Here is a 16,356-nt window from a genome sequence, read left to right as displayed (position 1 = left end):
GAACTTGAAACTTGATGTGCCCAAAACAATTCCCCAGGTTTTCCCCAAACACATGTCCTTCCTGACGTCCTTGTTCCTGGTGAGGGAGGGTGCCTCTCTCCCACTGCCAAGCTCTGTTCTTTATCCCTCTGTAGCCGCTCTCAAACACACCTCCTTCTCTCCTCTTATCATCATCACTAGCCTGGCACCTATTTCCATCCCCTTCATGTCTGAACTAGTACCATAGCCAAGAGTGGGGTGTCTGCCTATCTCAAGCCTCTCCCCATCCCAATCCATCTTCCATTCAGTCACCAAAGTGATGATCCCGAAGCTCAGGTCTGACCATGTATCACTTCTGCTCGGTCAAGTCCAGTGGTTCCCTATCACCTTTAAGACCAAACAGAAAGAATTCTGTTTGGAGCTTTACAACCAGGGCCCTCCCTGCCTTTGCAGGCTTCCTATACTTGACTTCTCTCCACAAACACTATGACTCAGCAACGTGGCCCTCGTTCTCCTGCCTCCACACCTCTGCCATCAAGGTTCTCCCGTCAAAGTCATACTTCCCCCACCTGCCTCCCAGCTTCCTGCAAGACTCCGTTCAAATCCCCCCTTCCTCCAGAGGGCTTTCCCACTGATCCTCAAGGTCCCCGCAATCCCACCTGAGATCACCACCTTCCATTTACACAGCATCTATCTCACAGGCACACGGTTGTTTGTGCACTGTCTCTCCCTTTTGAATGAGGCCTCCATGAAGCCAGGGAACACGGGTCTGCTTTGCTTTGTGTTGTGGCAGACAGCAAGCTATTGGGAATTTCTGTTGACTGACTGATTCCCATCTTCACTGAAAAGCTGTTACCCAAAAGAAGAAACATTTTACCACAGTGTATCCCTCTCTGTGTACAATGTTCTCCTGGTTCTGCTCCTTTCCCTCTGTGGATACACTGTGGTAAAAGTGAATGTAACGGACTTCTCTACTAGCAACAATGCAATGATCCAGGACAATTCTGAGGGAATTATGAGAAAGATGCTGCCCACATGCACAGAAAGAACTGTGGGAGCGGAAACACAGAAGAAAAACAACTGCCTGATCATATGGGTGGATGGGGATATGAATAGAGATATTGAGTCAAAATGATCATCCTGCTGCAAATATCAATAATACGGAAATTGGTCTTGATCAATGACACATATAAAACCCAGTGGAATTGTGTGTGAGCTATGGGGGGTGGGTGGGAGGAGGGGAGGGATAGAACATGAATCCTATAACCACGGAGAGATGTTATAAATTAATAAAAATTAAAAAAACTGCTCTCTTTAAAAAAAAAAAAAAAGGGAAACCTACGTTCTAACAGAGGACACACATACATGTGTACACACATGGAGAGAATAAGCATAATAGATATACACAGAGAAATGAAATGTAAGATAACCTGAGAAGGAGAGATGGGAGTGGGGTGAGAAAAGGCTTCATGGAAGAGATGGTGCTTGAGAAGTGATGGTGAACCTTTTGGAACTTTCTAGGGATCCCATGGCATGCCCCACCCACTCCCAGACTGCAGTGCCTATGCCCCGCTCCCAACTACATGCCCTGCTCCATCCACTCCTGTGTTGGGGGTGAGGCTGGGGTGCAGCCTGGCTAAGCCAGGACCCAGCTCCGCATGGAGAGAGGCTCAAGGGCCCCCTTGTGTTTGGGGGGGTGGGGCAGGCTCCCAGCAGGCCAAGCCAGGGGCCTGCTTGTACCCACAGAGAGGTCTCTGCATGCTGTCTTGGGATCACCATCACAGTGCTTGACCTTGATGTGGAGATAAAAATGGACTTGGCATTCTAGACCCCAAGGCCATGGACAGAGATGAGAGATGGAGTGTCCTTTGTGAGGAACAGACAAGGGCCAATCTGGCTGGAATCTAGCATTTGGGAGGGAAGTCATGTCCATGAAAGCAGGAATATGAGTGGAGGCCAGCCTAGGGGCCTTTAAAAGCTAACTACGGGGGCAGCTGGGTAGCTCAGTGGATTGAGAGCCAGGCCTAGAGACAGGAGGTCCTGGGTTCAAATCCGGCCTCAGACACTTCCCAGCTGTGTGACCCTGGGCAAGTCACTTGACACCCATTGCCTACCCTTACCACTCTTCCACCTATAAGTCAATACACAGCACTTAAGGGTTTAAAATAAAAAAAATAAAAAAAAAATAAAAAACTAACTACGGGGCAGCTGGGTGGCTCAGTGGATGGAGAGCCAGACCTAGAGACCGGAGGTCCTGGGTTCAAGGCTGGCCTCAGACACTTCCTAGCTGGGTGACCCTGGGAAAGTCACTTAAAACCCTCACTGCCTAGCCCTTCCTGCTTTTCTGCCTTAAAACCAAGGTGGAAAGTAAGGGTTTGGAAAAAAAAAAAAAAACAACTAACTAGAAAGCTTTTTTTTAAGCCCTTCCCTTCCACCTTAGAATCAATGCATTGTATTGGTTCCAAGGCAGAAGAGCAGAAAGGCCTGGGCAATGGGGGTTGTGATTTGCCCAGGATCACCCAGCTACGAAGTATCCGAGGCCAGCCTTGAACCCAGGACCTCCCATCTCCAGGCCTGGCTCTCCATCCACTTCACTGCCCCTACTAGAGGGTTTTTAACTTTTGTTCTCAAAGCAATCAGAAGCCACTGGGCTATGTGAGGAGATAGCCATGCTCAGATGTACATTTAAAGAAAACGACCGAGAGAAGTGTGTGGGATGGAGCAGCACAGGCAGAACACCCATGAGGAAGCTGTTGCTATCATGGAGTGAGAGGCAATGAGGATGGGAACCAAGGGGGCAGCTGGGTGAGTGGAGGGAGACAAAGGGATCAGGGGGAGACGTCGTCAAAACAGAATCAGTGAGACTCAGCAGCTTCATGGGCATAGGTAAGGAAAAGGGGAGCATTGAGAAGAAGGCCAAGATTGTACGCCTGGTCACTGTCAGAGATAAAGTCACAAAGCCTGGAAGAGGTGGGTTGGCAGGGAAAAGAAAATGAGTTTGGCTCTGATGACGTGGGCCCCTGGATGGCCCGTCTGAAACGTCCGAGAGGCAGCTGGTGATCTAAGATGGAGCTCCGGGCTGAGACGAGGCATGGTTGGGATCCGTGGAGCCAATAGTTAAAGCCCAGGGAGCTGATGGCTACCAAAATAGGAGCAGACAGAGAAAGGGCTAGGACCTTACCCTATGCTGCACATACCATGAGGGAGCCGATCTGGATGATGAGTGAGCAAAGAAGCCTGAGAAGGGACGTCGGACAAGCAGGAGAAGCAGACAAGGGTAATGTCACAAAAACCCAGAAATTGGGCGGCTGAGAGAGACGACTGAGGACTTTTAGAGAGCAGCTGCAGGTGAGTGAGAGGGCTAGGAACCAGACAGGAAGCAGGGAAGACAAAGAGGAGAAGAAGTGTGGCACCCAGGAGAAATAGCTTAGTCAAGGAGAGTGGCCCGAAAGGGAGGAGGCATGGGATGGACAGTAAGGTCTAGCCAAAGTTTTTAAGGATGAGGTCAATCTGGGTATGTGTGGATGCAGCGAAGAAAGCACAGCAGATAGGGGGAGGGGAGAGAAAGCAAGCCATGCACAGACACAGAGACAGAGAAGGATGGGAACAGACACAGGAATCGATTCAGGCGATGGGCTCAGGGACACCCAGAGAAGGGTGTCCTTAATGAGAAGAAGGGTCATCTCTCTGTCAAGGAAGAAAGGAAAAGAGAGCAAAAACTTTTGAGATCAATCCAAACAACATAAACAGGTGGTTTTCAGAAGAAGACGACAAAGCTAAGAAAAGCAAGATTCTAAATCTGTACTAATTAGAAAACATAATTAAAACAGCTCTGGGGTACCAGCTCCCACCCTCAGATTGGCCAAGATGACGGAAAAGGAAGATGACAAACGCTGGAGTGGAGATGTAAGGAAACAGGCACATTTAAGAATGCACAACTGGCAGAACTGTGAACAAAGCCAACTGTGCTGGAAAGCACAGGCAGCTAGGTGGCACAATGGATAGAGTGCCAGGTCTGGATATGGGAGGACCTGAGTTCCAATTTGTCCTCAGACACCTCCTAGCTGAGTGACCCTGGATGGGTCACTTAACCGTTTGTCTAGCCCTTGCCCTTCTGTCTTAGAGCTGTTAGTAACACAAATTAAGGTGTTTTTTTTTTTTAAAAAGGGGCCATCACCAATTTGGAACTATGCCCAAAGAGTGCTAAAAGGATGCCTGCCCTTTGATCCAGCCATACCATTGCTGGGTTTGTACCCCAAAGAGATAATAAGGAAAAAGACTTGTACAAAAATATTTATAGCCGTGCTCTTTGTGGGGGCAAAAAACTGGAAAACGAGGGGATGCCCTTCAATTGGGGAATGGCTGAACAAATTGTGGTATCTGCTGGTGATGGAATACTATTGTGCTCAAAGGAATAATAAACTGGAGGAACTCCGTGTGAACTGGAACAACCTCCAGAACTGATGCAGAGTGAAAGGAGCAGAACCAGGAGAACCTTATACACAGAGACTGATACACTGTGGTAAAATCGAATGTAATGGACTTCTGTACTGGTAGCAATGCAATGACCCAGGACAATTCTGAGGGATTTATAGAAAAGAACACTACCCACATTCAGAGGAAGGACTGCAGGAGAGGAAACACAGAAGAAAAGCAACTGCTTGAACACATGGGTTGATGTGGGCACCATTAGGGTTACTCTTAATGACCACCCTAGAACAATTATTAATAATATGGAAATGGGTCTTGATCAATGACACAGGAAGAAACCAGTGGAAATGTGCGTTGGCTACTGAGGGGTGAGGGAGGAGTGTGGGGAGAGAGAGTTACATGAATCATGTAACCATGGAAAAATTTTTTGCTAAAAGATTAAATTTAAAAAAAAAAAGGGCTATCACATCCTTTGACCCAACAATTTGGTAAAAGCCTGGCACTGGGGCAAGGGGACAAGAAATTAGGAGCACAGGACACACTAGAATAGAAGCAGCCAACCACAGGACTGAGACTGAAGAGAGAGGAAAATAAGATAAGGATGAGGCTAAGGAAGTGCTGGGGGAAGGAGGATTGGGAAACCTCAATGGGGCAAAGACCAAGTTCAGGAAGGGGGTAGTCAATGTTTCTAATTAGAGAAGTGTGGCTGTGGGCTGGAGAAGGCAGTGGCCAACCATTCTGGTGTCTTTGCCAAGAAAACCCCAAATGGGGCCACAGAGAGTTGACTGACAATGACTGACCTGTGCTTCCAGGCAACAGTGACAGGCCTTGCCTCTGAGGAGGCAGGGTCAAAGAGCAGGTTGTGGTGAGTCTATGTGAACCATAAAGTCCTCTAATATAAAGACAGTTGTGGATGAGAGGAAAATAGTGGAACAGAAGCTAAAAAGGCTGGAGTCAAGAGACTACAGCCCCCATCACTTGGATCAGTAGAAAATGCGGATTGAATGAACTTCAAGGAGAGCTGCAAAGAAATGAAGGCTAACGGGAGCAGGGAGCATTTCTCAGGAGGGAGGTAGTAAGCAGCTGGTCACTGGGCGTATTCGGGGAGGAATGCTGCAGAAAGGGCTCCCACGTGTTGGGCACGGGACTGGTGGACATCTCAGGGCCCTGGCACCTCTGGAAAGGGTATACACTACAGAGAGGCTGAAACAGGCTCAGCAGAAAGAAGAAAGGTCTTCGGGTGAAGTGGGCTCCTCTCAAGAGTGGCGCACACCCTGGCACAGAGCAAGAGGCCCATTCCCAAACCCAAGGGCACCAAGAAGGAAAAAAAGAAGGCATCGTGTCACACTCACCGGAAGTAATCACAGGATGCAGCCAGGAGGATCCGGTGGGCTTCTATTTGCTTGCCCTCTACCACCAAAACAACATCAAAGAGAATTCCGCTGTCTCGAAGAGCCAGCAGCCCGCTGAGCAGGGACTGGGAATGCTGGGCACTCCGGTAAGTGTTACTGTTGCAATGCTGAGCCATGGGCTCTGGGGGCACCTGGCCCAGCTGAGGGGGCTCCTGGTCTTCCGCCATCCCAAACAGGGCTGCCGCCAGCCAGCTAAGAGAGTACAGAAGAGAACAAATGAGCAACAGAGCAGCATCCAAAGCTCCCCACCCCCTTCCTCTGGGCTCTTCGACCCTCATCTCTCTCTGGATCTGCTTACCCTACACAACCCCTGAAAGCAAGCAGAGAAGCAGAGACCTCTCAAACCCTCCTGAGAAGGGGCCTGACTACAGCATTCCTGTCTGAAGGGCACTAGGGAGGGGGACCCATACCACTTTGGAAAAGCTCTCAGTTGGCAATCCCAACCTTTTGGGGTCCCTGTATCCCTTGGCTCTGAGGAACCCTTCCCATGCCCCCACCTGACAAGAAAGGAAAGCCACTCTAGCATTTACCATGCCAATGCACCTAAGAAATAAGAGAGATTAATTTCCAAAGAGGGAACGCTACCTTCCCAAATGTTCACTGATAAATCAGTCAGTGAGCCATGCCAGGCCCAGGGATACAAAAGAAAAAGTCCCAAGCCCTCTGCCCTCGAGCACCTGCCATTCTAATGGGGAGACAACATCAGCGGAAAGAGACTTGAGTGACAGATGGGACGCCCAGCCAGGGTAGAAAGCAGTAAAGGCCTCCAGCCTAAGGTGGGGGCTGAGCCGAGTCTAGGTGGGAACCAGAAATTCTCAGAGATGGAAGGAAGACAGAAGATTAAGCACCTCAGGCGTGAGGGCCACCAGTGCAAAGCTGCAGCAGGCTGGAAGGACAGAACCAGAGAGCGTATAAAGGGGAGCCACGTGGAAGAGCCCAGAAGGGGAGGAAGGATCTGGCCTGTGAAAAGCTCTCAGTGCCAAAGGAGATGATTGTACATTTAATCCCAGCAGCAACAAAGAGATACGGAAGGAGAGGGAGAGGGACAAATGGGGGGAGAGAGAAGGAAGGGGAGGGGGGAGGGAGAGAGAGAGATGATCGTCTCTTTATAAATACATTTTCGAATTTTGTGAGGAACTGAAGTCAAACTCACTGGTCGAAAAATACGCAAACACGCTTCTCGTTTGAAAATCTAGACATCTGTTTGCCCTTCTCCAGTTCTACAGCATTTTTCCTCTCCTGCCTGAAGCTCAGCGATTGGCCATGCTGCTTGGGAGCTCTGACCTGGGCCTGGTCTCAATCCTCAGGCAGCCTGGGGGCCCCCGACTCCTGAGGACACCCCACATTAAAGCCAAATTTAGTGCTGAGCCGCTGAAGCTCAGCAAGCTCGGCCAGCCTCTCGCTCTTGCCTCCAACAGTAAAGATTCTGGGCATGAGACTCAACTAATCAAAGATCCCTAACATATGTTCCAAGGGTTTGGTTTCGGGGGAGGGAGATATTTAAAAAAAAAAAAAAAGCTTGGTAACAGCAAAAAAAATTCATTTAAAGATTCAGTGACAGCGTGGGTCAAGACGCTCACTCATCTGCCAGTTCTTGGAGCACCCCAGGCTACAACTCACCTGGAGCTGGTGTCAAGGGCACCCAGTTCTTCTCGGTCTCCCTTTGAACTTTTAAAAATCTGCTCTCCCCTAATCTAATCTCTCTGTCTCTCTGTCTCTCTGTCTCTCTGTCTCTCTGTCTCTCTGTCTCTCTCTCTCTCTCTCTCTCTCTCCCCCCTCCTCTTGCTTCCTACTCACTAATTTCCTTGCTCTCCCCATGCCTTCCTGTAGCAAATGCAATCTGTGCCCAAAAATACCAACTTGTTACTTCTTCCCTGAACCTCCTATTCAAGTCCCCAAATCTCCTATCAAGTGAAGCCAAGCCTTTTCTGAGCACAGTGCCTGGCACATAGTAGGTGTTCTAGAAACCTTACCCAGACTCCCGACTCCTCGGAGCTGTCATAGAGATCAAATCCCACCCGGGAGGTAAGGGGCTTTGTAAGCCATAAAGCCTTTATGGAAATAAGCTATCTTTACCCTTAACTGCCCACTTCCTTGCGAATAGCTCTCCTGTCTCCAGAGCTAAGGTGGTGGCCCTCTTCCTCAGTCTCAGTAAGAGGCACACAGAGTCTCATCTAAGGGGCAGAAGAGGTTCTGGGCCTGCCAAGGGGGCCTCTGAACTGGTAGCAAAAAGCTCAAAATCACCCCAAAGGCAGGCCTGAAGTTATGGGAGGGCTAGAGGCCAGAATAACTGCACATGAACTGCTGCCAGACTGAGGACTGGCTCAAAAGGGAGCTTGCTTCTTCTTCCCCTGTATTCCAATTCAAGGCTAGGAGCAACTTCAAAAGTCCTTTCATTCTACAGATAAAGGCTCAGTGAAGTCAACGAGCTGCTCCATGTCACCCAGGCACTAAGTGGTTGGGACAGGTTAAACCTGGGTCCTCTGACTGTGGTCAGAGCCAATCGATGCTTCTTGTTTTAGACCCTGATGCTGCCCAACTACACAGCCAACTGTGGGCATCTATATCAACTGCCTTCTAGAGTCTCTGCAATGTATTTTAAGACCTTCTTCCTATTACTCAGTGTGTCATCAAAGAATAGAAATCATTCTCCTGGCAATATTCTTTTAAGTACAGGCAGCCTGGCATAATAGAGAGATTTAGCCTCAGAGTCCAAAAGACATGGATGGCTTCAATCCTGCTCCTGACCCAGCCTGACTGTATGACCTTAAGTAAGTCACTTAACTTCCTTGTATCTCAGGACCCTCTCTAAGACTCCAAGTTTCAGCAGGGGCCTAGTTATACTATGGGAGGGGGAATTTCCTCATTAGAAGTTCTCTTCCCCAACTGATAAATGGTCAAAGACAGTTTTCAGAAGAAATCAAAGCTCTCTCCTATTCTAGAGAGTAATCTGGAACTGTGCCCACATGGCCATAAAACTGTGCATACCCTTTGATCCAACAATACTACTATGACCTATATGTACAAAAATATTAACACCAGTTCTGTTTGTGGTGGCAAAGTCTTGGAAATTGAAGGGATGACCATCATTGGGGGACTGGCTGAACAAGTTGTGGTACACAGTTGTGATGAAAAACTACTGTACTGGGGGCAGCTAGGTGGCTCAGTGGATTGAGAGCCAGGCCCAGAGATGGGAGGTCCTGGGTTCAAATCTGGCCTCAGACACGTCCCAGCTGTGTGACCCTGGGCAAGTCACTTGACCTCCATTGCTTAGCCCTTACCACTCTATTGCCTTGGAACCAATATATACAGTACTGATTCCAAGACAGAAGGTAAGGGGGTTTAAAAAAAAAATTACTGTGCTGTAAGAAATGACAGGCAGGATAGTTTCAGAAAAACCTAGAAAGATTTGTATAAACTGATGCAGAGTGAAGTAAGCAGAACCAGGAGAACGTTGCACAAACTAACTGCAATACTGTTTGAAGATCATCTGCGAAAGACTTAACTAGAAGACAATTCCAAAGTTCTTATGATGAAAAATGCTCTTCTCCACTTCCAGAGAGAGAACTGGTAATTGAAGCATAATTTTTTCACTTTCTAGTTCTTGTTTTTGGGGTAGTTTTTTGTAACATCCTAACAAGGAAATATGTTTTGCATGATTGCACATGTATAATTGATATCACATTTCTTGCCTTTACAATGGGTGGGAGGGAAAAAAATCCAGAAGTTGAATTTTTTTTTAATGAATGTTAAAAATAAATAATAGGGGGCAGCTAGATGGCTCAGTGGATTCGAATCTGGCCCCAGACACTTCCTAGCCGTGTGGCCCTAGCCCCCCACTGCCTAGCCTTTACTGCTCTTCTGCCTAAACCAACAGAGTATTAATCTTAAGATGACCAGTAAGGGGTTTAAAAAAATCAATCAATCATAAATTTGAAGGTGCGGGGAGGGGAGTTATCTTGTCTAATAAAATCACAAATTCGGATCTGGATTTTTTTTAATTACCTTGAAATAATTAGTAAGACGCATGACTGAAAAATCACTTCCAGAATGCCTTCAAAAGTCAGTGACAACTGAGCATAGCATATCTGCCATTACAGTTCAAACACAGGACTGGTCTCCGCATCTCAGCCAATCCTCTCCTCCAGATTCCTCCTCCTCTTCCCAAGCCTAGCCTACTTCCCCATGCTCCTAGAGGCCAGGATCCCCCACCAATAATTCTCTCGGCCTTGATAACTGGCTCCATCTATTCTAGGTACAGAATATGCTCAGGCTTCTCTGATCCTAAACCCCTTAGCAAACCTCTTCTAAATGCTCTCTTCACTCCATCCCCATGCAGGCCCAACCTCTCTTCCTTCTTTCCTCAAAGGCTCTCTTGCATTACTTCCCTTGTCCTCACCATCCCAGGCCTCCCTAATCTGTTGCTCTTCAAGATTTCCCCCAAAGCACCCCTGTCCTCCTCTCAGCTCAGATCCTCTCTGATCCCTCTGAAGCATTATTTAACCTTGTTGACTACTTTCTCTACCCATCAATGAACTGTCTTCCTTCATCTCCTTGACTCCCATCAGCCACTGAATTCCCTTTTCTCCCTTCTCTCTGAACATCAGCATTTCCCAAATGGAAAACCAAACTCACTTTTGCCTGCAAGGCAATTCTTCTTAACTTATCATCCCTGAGGTCTGGCAGGGCCCCAAAACTCTGACTTTCCAGGCACCCAAATCTAATAAAACAACCCTTCCAGTGTGGTAGCTTCCTAAGCCATTCCTCCCATTCCAACCCCACTCCTTACTGCAAAGGCTGTCAGATCAATCTAGCGAAAGCAAAACTCTCGCCAGGCCACACTTATACATAAGCCTGGCTTGATACCAGTTCAAGGGTGGGTTAACTACTAGCCCTTTCGCAAAGCTTTCTCCTCCAACTTCAGCCACTGCTACTTCTCCCTCTCCCTCCTTCCAACTCCTGCAGTCTTCACCATCTTTCTTCTCATTTAGGAATTTAGAAGTACTAAGACAAGAGTGACTGACTGACTACATAACTACTGGCTTGTGACATCTCAGTGTGTCTGCTCCACTAGAGTATAAGCTCCCTAGAGGCAAAGTTTACATATCATACTTCCTTGTAATCCTCACTGATAAACAGTGCCATGTAACTGATAAATATAGGATAAAAGTTTAATTTTTGTCCTTTTCCCCATAAAAAAGCTTTCCAGCCTCCATCCTGCCTAGGTGGAGTCCCCATCCCACTCCGCTCCACTTCAATGTGTCCTGTCTATATTTCACAGCTCAGAGAAAATGCTATTCCGTTATTCCATGGCCTCCCTCCCAAGATCTTTCTTTCCCCAAAATTCCTCTGGCATATCATTCAACAAACACTTACTAAGGACCTCTGTTTGTTTACTAGGTTTCTGTTCATCCTTTAATTCAAAGAAGATGAGTGACATCAGAGGGTGACATCTTCACTTGCTTGTGAGCTGAATTTAAGTGACGTACAGTTGCCTGACCCCCTCTTCTGGAATCATCTAACTCCAGCGAGAGGACCAAAGTCAAGATGTGTAAAGGATGCCCAGGATGCAGTGGAGGACCTTGACGTCTTCGCTATCTGACCAAGAACGTGCTTCAGCTGCCTTCATGACCACTGGAACCAACTATCCTCATCTGCCCACTCCACCAGAAGTTTTCCCACATTTGGGCAGATGCCCCCTAACTCACCCAAGGGTTATCCTAAACCTGGGTTAGCCCATCTGCCTAGACAGTGTGGCCACTGTGCATACTGGAATTCCAGGGGAGAGCCAGCAGAGAGATAGGTGGGCACTAAAGGTGGATGAGCAGCCCTGAGAAGGGCTGGGCCCACCCACTCTGAACACCTGTGCTACATGCTGGGGAGACAAAGACTTCTTCCAACCCCCAAAACATTCGCCCCTGGCTCCCCACTTCTAGGAGCTTCTATTCTCTGCTGACCTGCAGCCATACATCTCTAACTGCTACAAATCTGGACAGATATCTCAAACCCCACATGTCCAAAAGAGGATTCATTGTCTTTCCCCATGCAAACTCTTCCCTCAATCCGATTTCCTATCACTGTCAAGGATGTGACCATATCCCAGGCACTGAGGTCTATAACCTCATTCCCTTTGGCCTCTGACTCTCACTCACCCACACATCCAATCCATCGTGAAATCCTGCTACTTCTACCTTCTCTCTACTCAGACTGCACAGCCCCTAGCCAGGTGCAGGCCCTGTCACCTGGCCCAAGGCTCTCCCTACTCTTGGCTGCCTAGCCACATCACACCACACACCTGACACATTCAGTAGGTTCCTGTGGTTCTCTATTACCTCCAGGATCAAAAAGAAAGCCCTCTGGTTGGCATTTAAAGTTTGTTGTCATAGCCTGGCCCTTTCCTAGCTTCCCAGCCTTCTCAGACTTTACTTTCCACCAGCTACAGGCCTCCCTAGCTGCTCCTCATCTAAGAGGCTCCCCTCCCTCTGCTGGCATTCTCACTGGCTGTCCCCCATGCCTGGGAACACTCTCCAACCTCACTTCCAACTCTCAGTTTCCCTGACTTCTTTCAAAGTCTGCCAGAAGGCCTTTCCAGGTCTCCCCAGCTGCTCATGTCTTCCCTTTGCAGACTTCCTCCCTCTATTCTTACACATTTTCTACTGACCTGCCTATTTTTGAATTAGATTTTATTTAATTAAGAGCCACCTCCCCTTCCCTCAATGAGAAAGCAAAACCAAACAAGCCCCCTCCCTCCATTACCAGCAAACAAATCCCCCCAGCCCATGCCCCAAGAGTAAACCTCCATCTGGGTTCAGAGTCCAGCTCTTGGGAGGATGCGGGCAGCCAGATTCATCCGGAGTCCTCGGCAGAGTCCCTCTGTCTAAGCGTTTGCCTTTTCATTATTGGAATGATGGCAGGAATTGCACTCCTGGCTCTGCTCATGTCACCTGGCATCAGTTCAGCCGCATCTTCTCAGGTTTCTTCATCTCCCTCTTCATCACTTCTCACACCACAATATATCCCTAGATACTTCTGTGCTGTCTTCCCTGGAACGGGCAGAGATGGCTTTTGCTTTGCCTCAGCATCCCTCGGCACAGTGCTAGGCACACAGTAAATGCTTGTTGACTGATGTTCTGAGGGGTCCCAAATCTAAATACATCTACAATAAACCTGGGTGATTTCAGAGGGAGAGCCCCGTATGACATCCCTTTTTATTTTGGTACTATTCCCCCAGAAGAATAATGAGAACACATCTACATGGATCTACTGGGCAAGCTACTTGGTCTTCTCCAGTCCTGACTTGCCCGAGTTCTTAACTCAAGAAGCCTGAGGATGAGGACGTGCCTAACCCTTCAATATCTCAGCTTCAGACACCGAATCCAAGTGGATGCTCACTACCAATACTTGGAGGGAAAACTGGTCGTATGATCCAGATTCCAGAGGCCAGGAAACTCAGGTTGAGGCGAGATCAAGAACTTGCTTTCGGTCCCACATTAGCCCCAGCTGTCTCCTAAGCCTGGGTCCTGCACTCCTTCCAAAGACACCCCCATATGTACTGCACATGCCTCCTTCTACTCAGTGAAGACAGAAGAACCTTTGGAAATTGTAAGGATGCTGATTGATTTCATCAAAATAGAGAGAGAGAATTCTCTCTTCACAAAATGATGCAGACAGTTCCTTCCCTGAGAAGCCAAGCCAGTGGTTCACAAAGTTGGGGCTTCTGCCTGGACAGACCCATCTTCATGGGCTTCCCCTCCACCACCCACCCCCTCACTCCCAGCTCATACCCCACCTGCCCCCCACTTCCCAACTAACTTACATATCAAGAACTCTGCTCCTAGGCCACTACTCTCCTCTAGGCGATGTCCTCTCCTAGATGACAGGGTCTGTCTCATTTGTTTGTAACCTAGGTGCCAGGCACAAAGCCTGGCCTACAGTAGGTACTTACATGCTTTTTCACTCATAATGGTTAAAATGCCTCTAAAACCCCCCATAATTTGCTTATTGTTCCCTTACTGCTAACTCATGAAAAAAGGCATCATTGTTAGAATTTCTTTGAGGTAACGTGTGAGAAGGGCAGGTTAGGGGAGCCATGGCTTCTTCTGTCTAAAATAGTTTCTAGCCCAATGAACTGCCCAGTCCAGAAGCCCTTCCTTCTCTAGAACATTCTTCCAAGTTCTCTTTCTCTAGAATGTTTCATGAGCAAATGAACTGAGTCTGGAGTCCAAAGTTGCCCAGAGCAACTTCCCAGGATGAGGGCCACAAGGGGACACAAGGCTAAAGCCATCACTGTTGCCAAGGTTCTCGGTTGAAAGGCAGTTGTCTCTGCCCATCAGGGTCTATGAGGACCTGCAGGAACAATGGCCGGTTCTCTGCAGGGAGAACTTTCCAGAATGGAGGCTGTGGGCACTGAGATGGAAGCACTGCCATTCCCAGGGCTCAGGGCTTCAAGCTCCTGGGCTGTCTCCATCAGGGTCTGAGTGAGAGATGGTGGGGACTGAAGGGCCAATCTGTCTGGCACAAGTCACCCCCTGTCTCTCCCTCAGGGTGCCAGGCTGTTAAGGGTGCTAGGCAGGCTCACAGGACAGCAGGTGTTGGGGACGAATGTCCCCTCACCACACGTGGCTGGGCTAGAAGCAGGAGCCAGAGATCTGGGAGGTGTTGCCACTCTCAGGGTTCTTGGGCCAGTCTGGCAGTTGGTGGCAGTTGGTCAGTAGTTGTTGATGCTGGTGGTTAGGAGGAAGCGGGGCTCCTTCTCCATAAGGATTGTTCCCCCTCAATAAACACTGCAGGGGAAGGCTGGAACCAGTTGGTGTGGGCACTTCCATTCCCTAGGTTCTGGGTTCTAGGGCTGGTTGTCTTCCCTGAGGTCACGGGGAGATGGCCAGGAATGATTGTTCCTTTTCCGGGTCCAGTTAAGATGAGATCCCTGGCTTTCCTCCCAACTCTAAAATTCTCTTACTGGTTAGAGTGGCTAAAAAGGAAAATGGCTAACCTCCCTGATGGGGACAGAACCACAGAGGCTTAAAGTGAAATTTGGGAGAAACTGAGGATCGGGCTTGGAATCTGGAAGACCCAAGTTGGAATCCTGCCATGGTCATCTGTTTGGGTGCTGCTGGGCAAATCTGCCTCAGTTTCCTCAACTGTAAAATGGAGATAATAGCAGCACTGACCTCCTAGTTTTGTGTGAGGATCAAATGAGCTAAAGCATGATGGCCTTCACAAACATTCTAGCACTAGAAAAGCGCTCCCTGTTATCACGGATAATCTAACAAGGCCACGACTGTTACTACCCTCTCCATCCCTGCAAAGCCTAGGTAACTGCCCTGGCACAACCAGCCCTCCCATCCTCTTCCTCCCCCTCCTCACTGCCACCACCACCATCTTCCCCCTGTCAATTATGCCACATCTTCCTCTTCCTCACCACCTGGCTACTGCCAGCAGCACCCCCTTCTCTCCAGACCCTGCCCTGCCCCCAACACCCCCACCTCCTCTCCCCCATCCCTCCCCATCAATCCATCGGACCACTGAAAGAAGCTGCCCTGGCTAGGGGTAAACCTGGCCGTTCTAACTTGTTCAAAGTCCCGAAGGGGGTGACAGAAGAGGGATAAGCAGCCAGCCAGCCAGCCAGCCCTCCCTCCCTCCCTCCCTCCCCTCCCTACACCCGGCAACAAGTCCAAGTGCCTGAAGGAGCCCGAAGGGAGGCCCCCACAAGCGTTCAAACGTCCAGCACCTCAAAGAAAGCCGGGCGGGGCGGTGGGGAATTCCGCCCGTTGGCCACAGGAGAGGACTCTGGGCAGAAATGACGCGGGCCAGCATCCCTGGCCAGGAAAGTTTCCCCGAAGGACGCTCCAACAAGGAGCTGGGTCTAGAGCCCAAATCTGCTCCAGCTCGGGCCGCGGCTGCGGGCTGCCAGGACAAGAAATCTCAAGTCCCAGGATCCAGCCCGGTCATCACACCTCCCTGGCGAGCGCCAGGCGCTCTTTCCAGCCTACCTGTTGTGCCCCGGCCCCGGCATCTCGCCTGCCTCGGTTCGTGCCCGGCTGGGGGCCCCCCCGATCAGCCCCCTCCTAACGGCCGGCCCGCCTGCCTCCCCATGTCGGGGGCTTCAGGCCCCAGCTTGTCCCTCCGGGGGGCCGGCACGGCTGCCCCATCGGTATGCCTGCGATGGGTGGTGCCCGCCTGGCAGCAGGTGCGTGTCAGATCCTGGGGGCCCCCTGGGCACCTTCGGGGTGACCTCCGCGCCCGGTGGTTCTTCTACAGGGAAGATGGGAGAGTGCGGGGCGCAGAGGGCCTGGGCCTTCGGGCTGGGGTCAGGAACTCGGGGACCGGCAGTGGGGCCCCTCAAACAAGGCCCAGGCGTGCACAGGTGGCCCGAGAGAGGTGAGGGCTGGATCCCGCCGCTGACGCTTAGAGATCGCCGGCTCCCACCTCCCCGAAAGAGGCCCGGCGCGCAGGGGGGAGGCCGCGACCCGACCAAGGTCACGGGCGGGGAAGGGGGGAAGGGAGGGAGGGGGAAGGGAAGAAAAGGGGGAGG

At 49.8% G+C, this 16,356-nt stretch overlaps 1 protein-coding gene across 1 annotated transcript in view; it reads right to left on the bottom strand.

The window, feature by feature from the left end:
• Positions 1 to 16,356, bottom strand: part of KLHL22 (kelch like family member 22) — a 44,949-nt gene that overhangs the window by 23,700 nt on the left and 4,893 nt on the right. The window contains exons 2-3 of the mRNA XM_044674768.1: positions 12,619 to 12,865; positions 5,763 to 6,014 (exon numbers count right to left, since the gene is read on the bottom strand). Of these exons, the coding sequence (XP_044530703.1) occupies positions 5,763 to 5,989 (227 nt within the window). The 5' untranslated portion in view covers positions 5,990 to 6,014; positions 12,619 to 12,865. The remainder of the gene's footprint in view (positions 1 to 5,762; positions 6,015 to 12,618; positions 12,866 to 16,356) is intronic.

Source organism: Gracilinanus agilis, chromosome 1 (assembly GCF_016433145.1).
Source record: "Gracilinanus agilis isolate LMUSP501 chromosome 1, AgileGrace, whole genome shotgun sequence".
Lineage (NCBI taxonomy): Eukaryota > Metazoa > Chordata > Mammalia > Didelphimorphia > Didelphidae > Gracilinanus > Gracilinanus agilis.
Note: the sequence above shows the minus strand (reverse complement) of the source record. Positions and strands in the feature narration are given on the sequence as shown.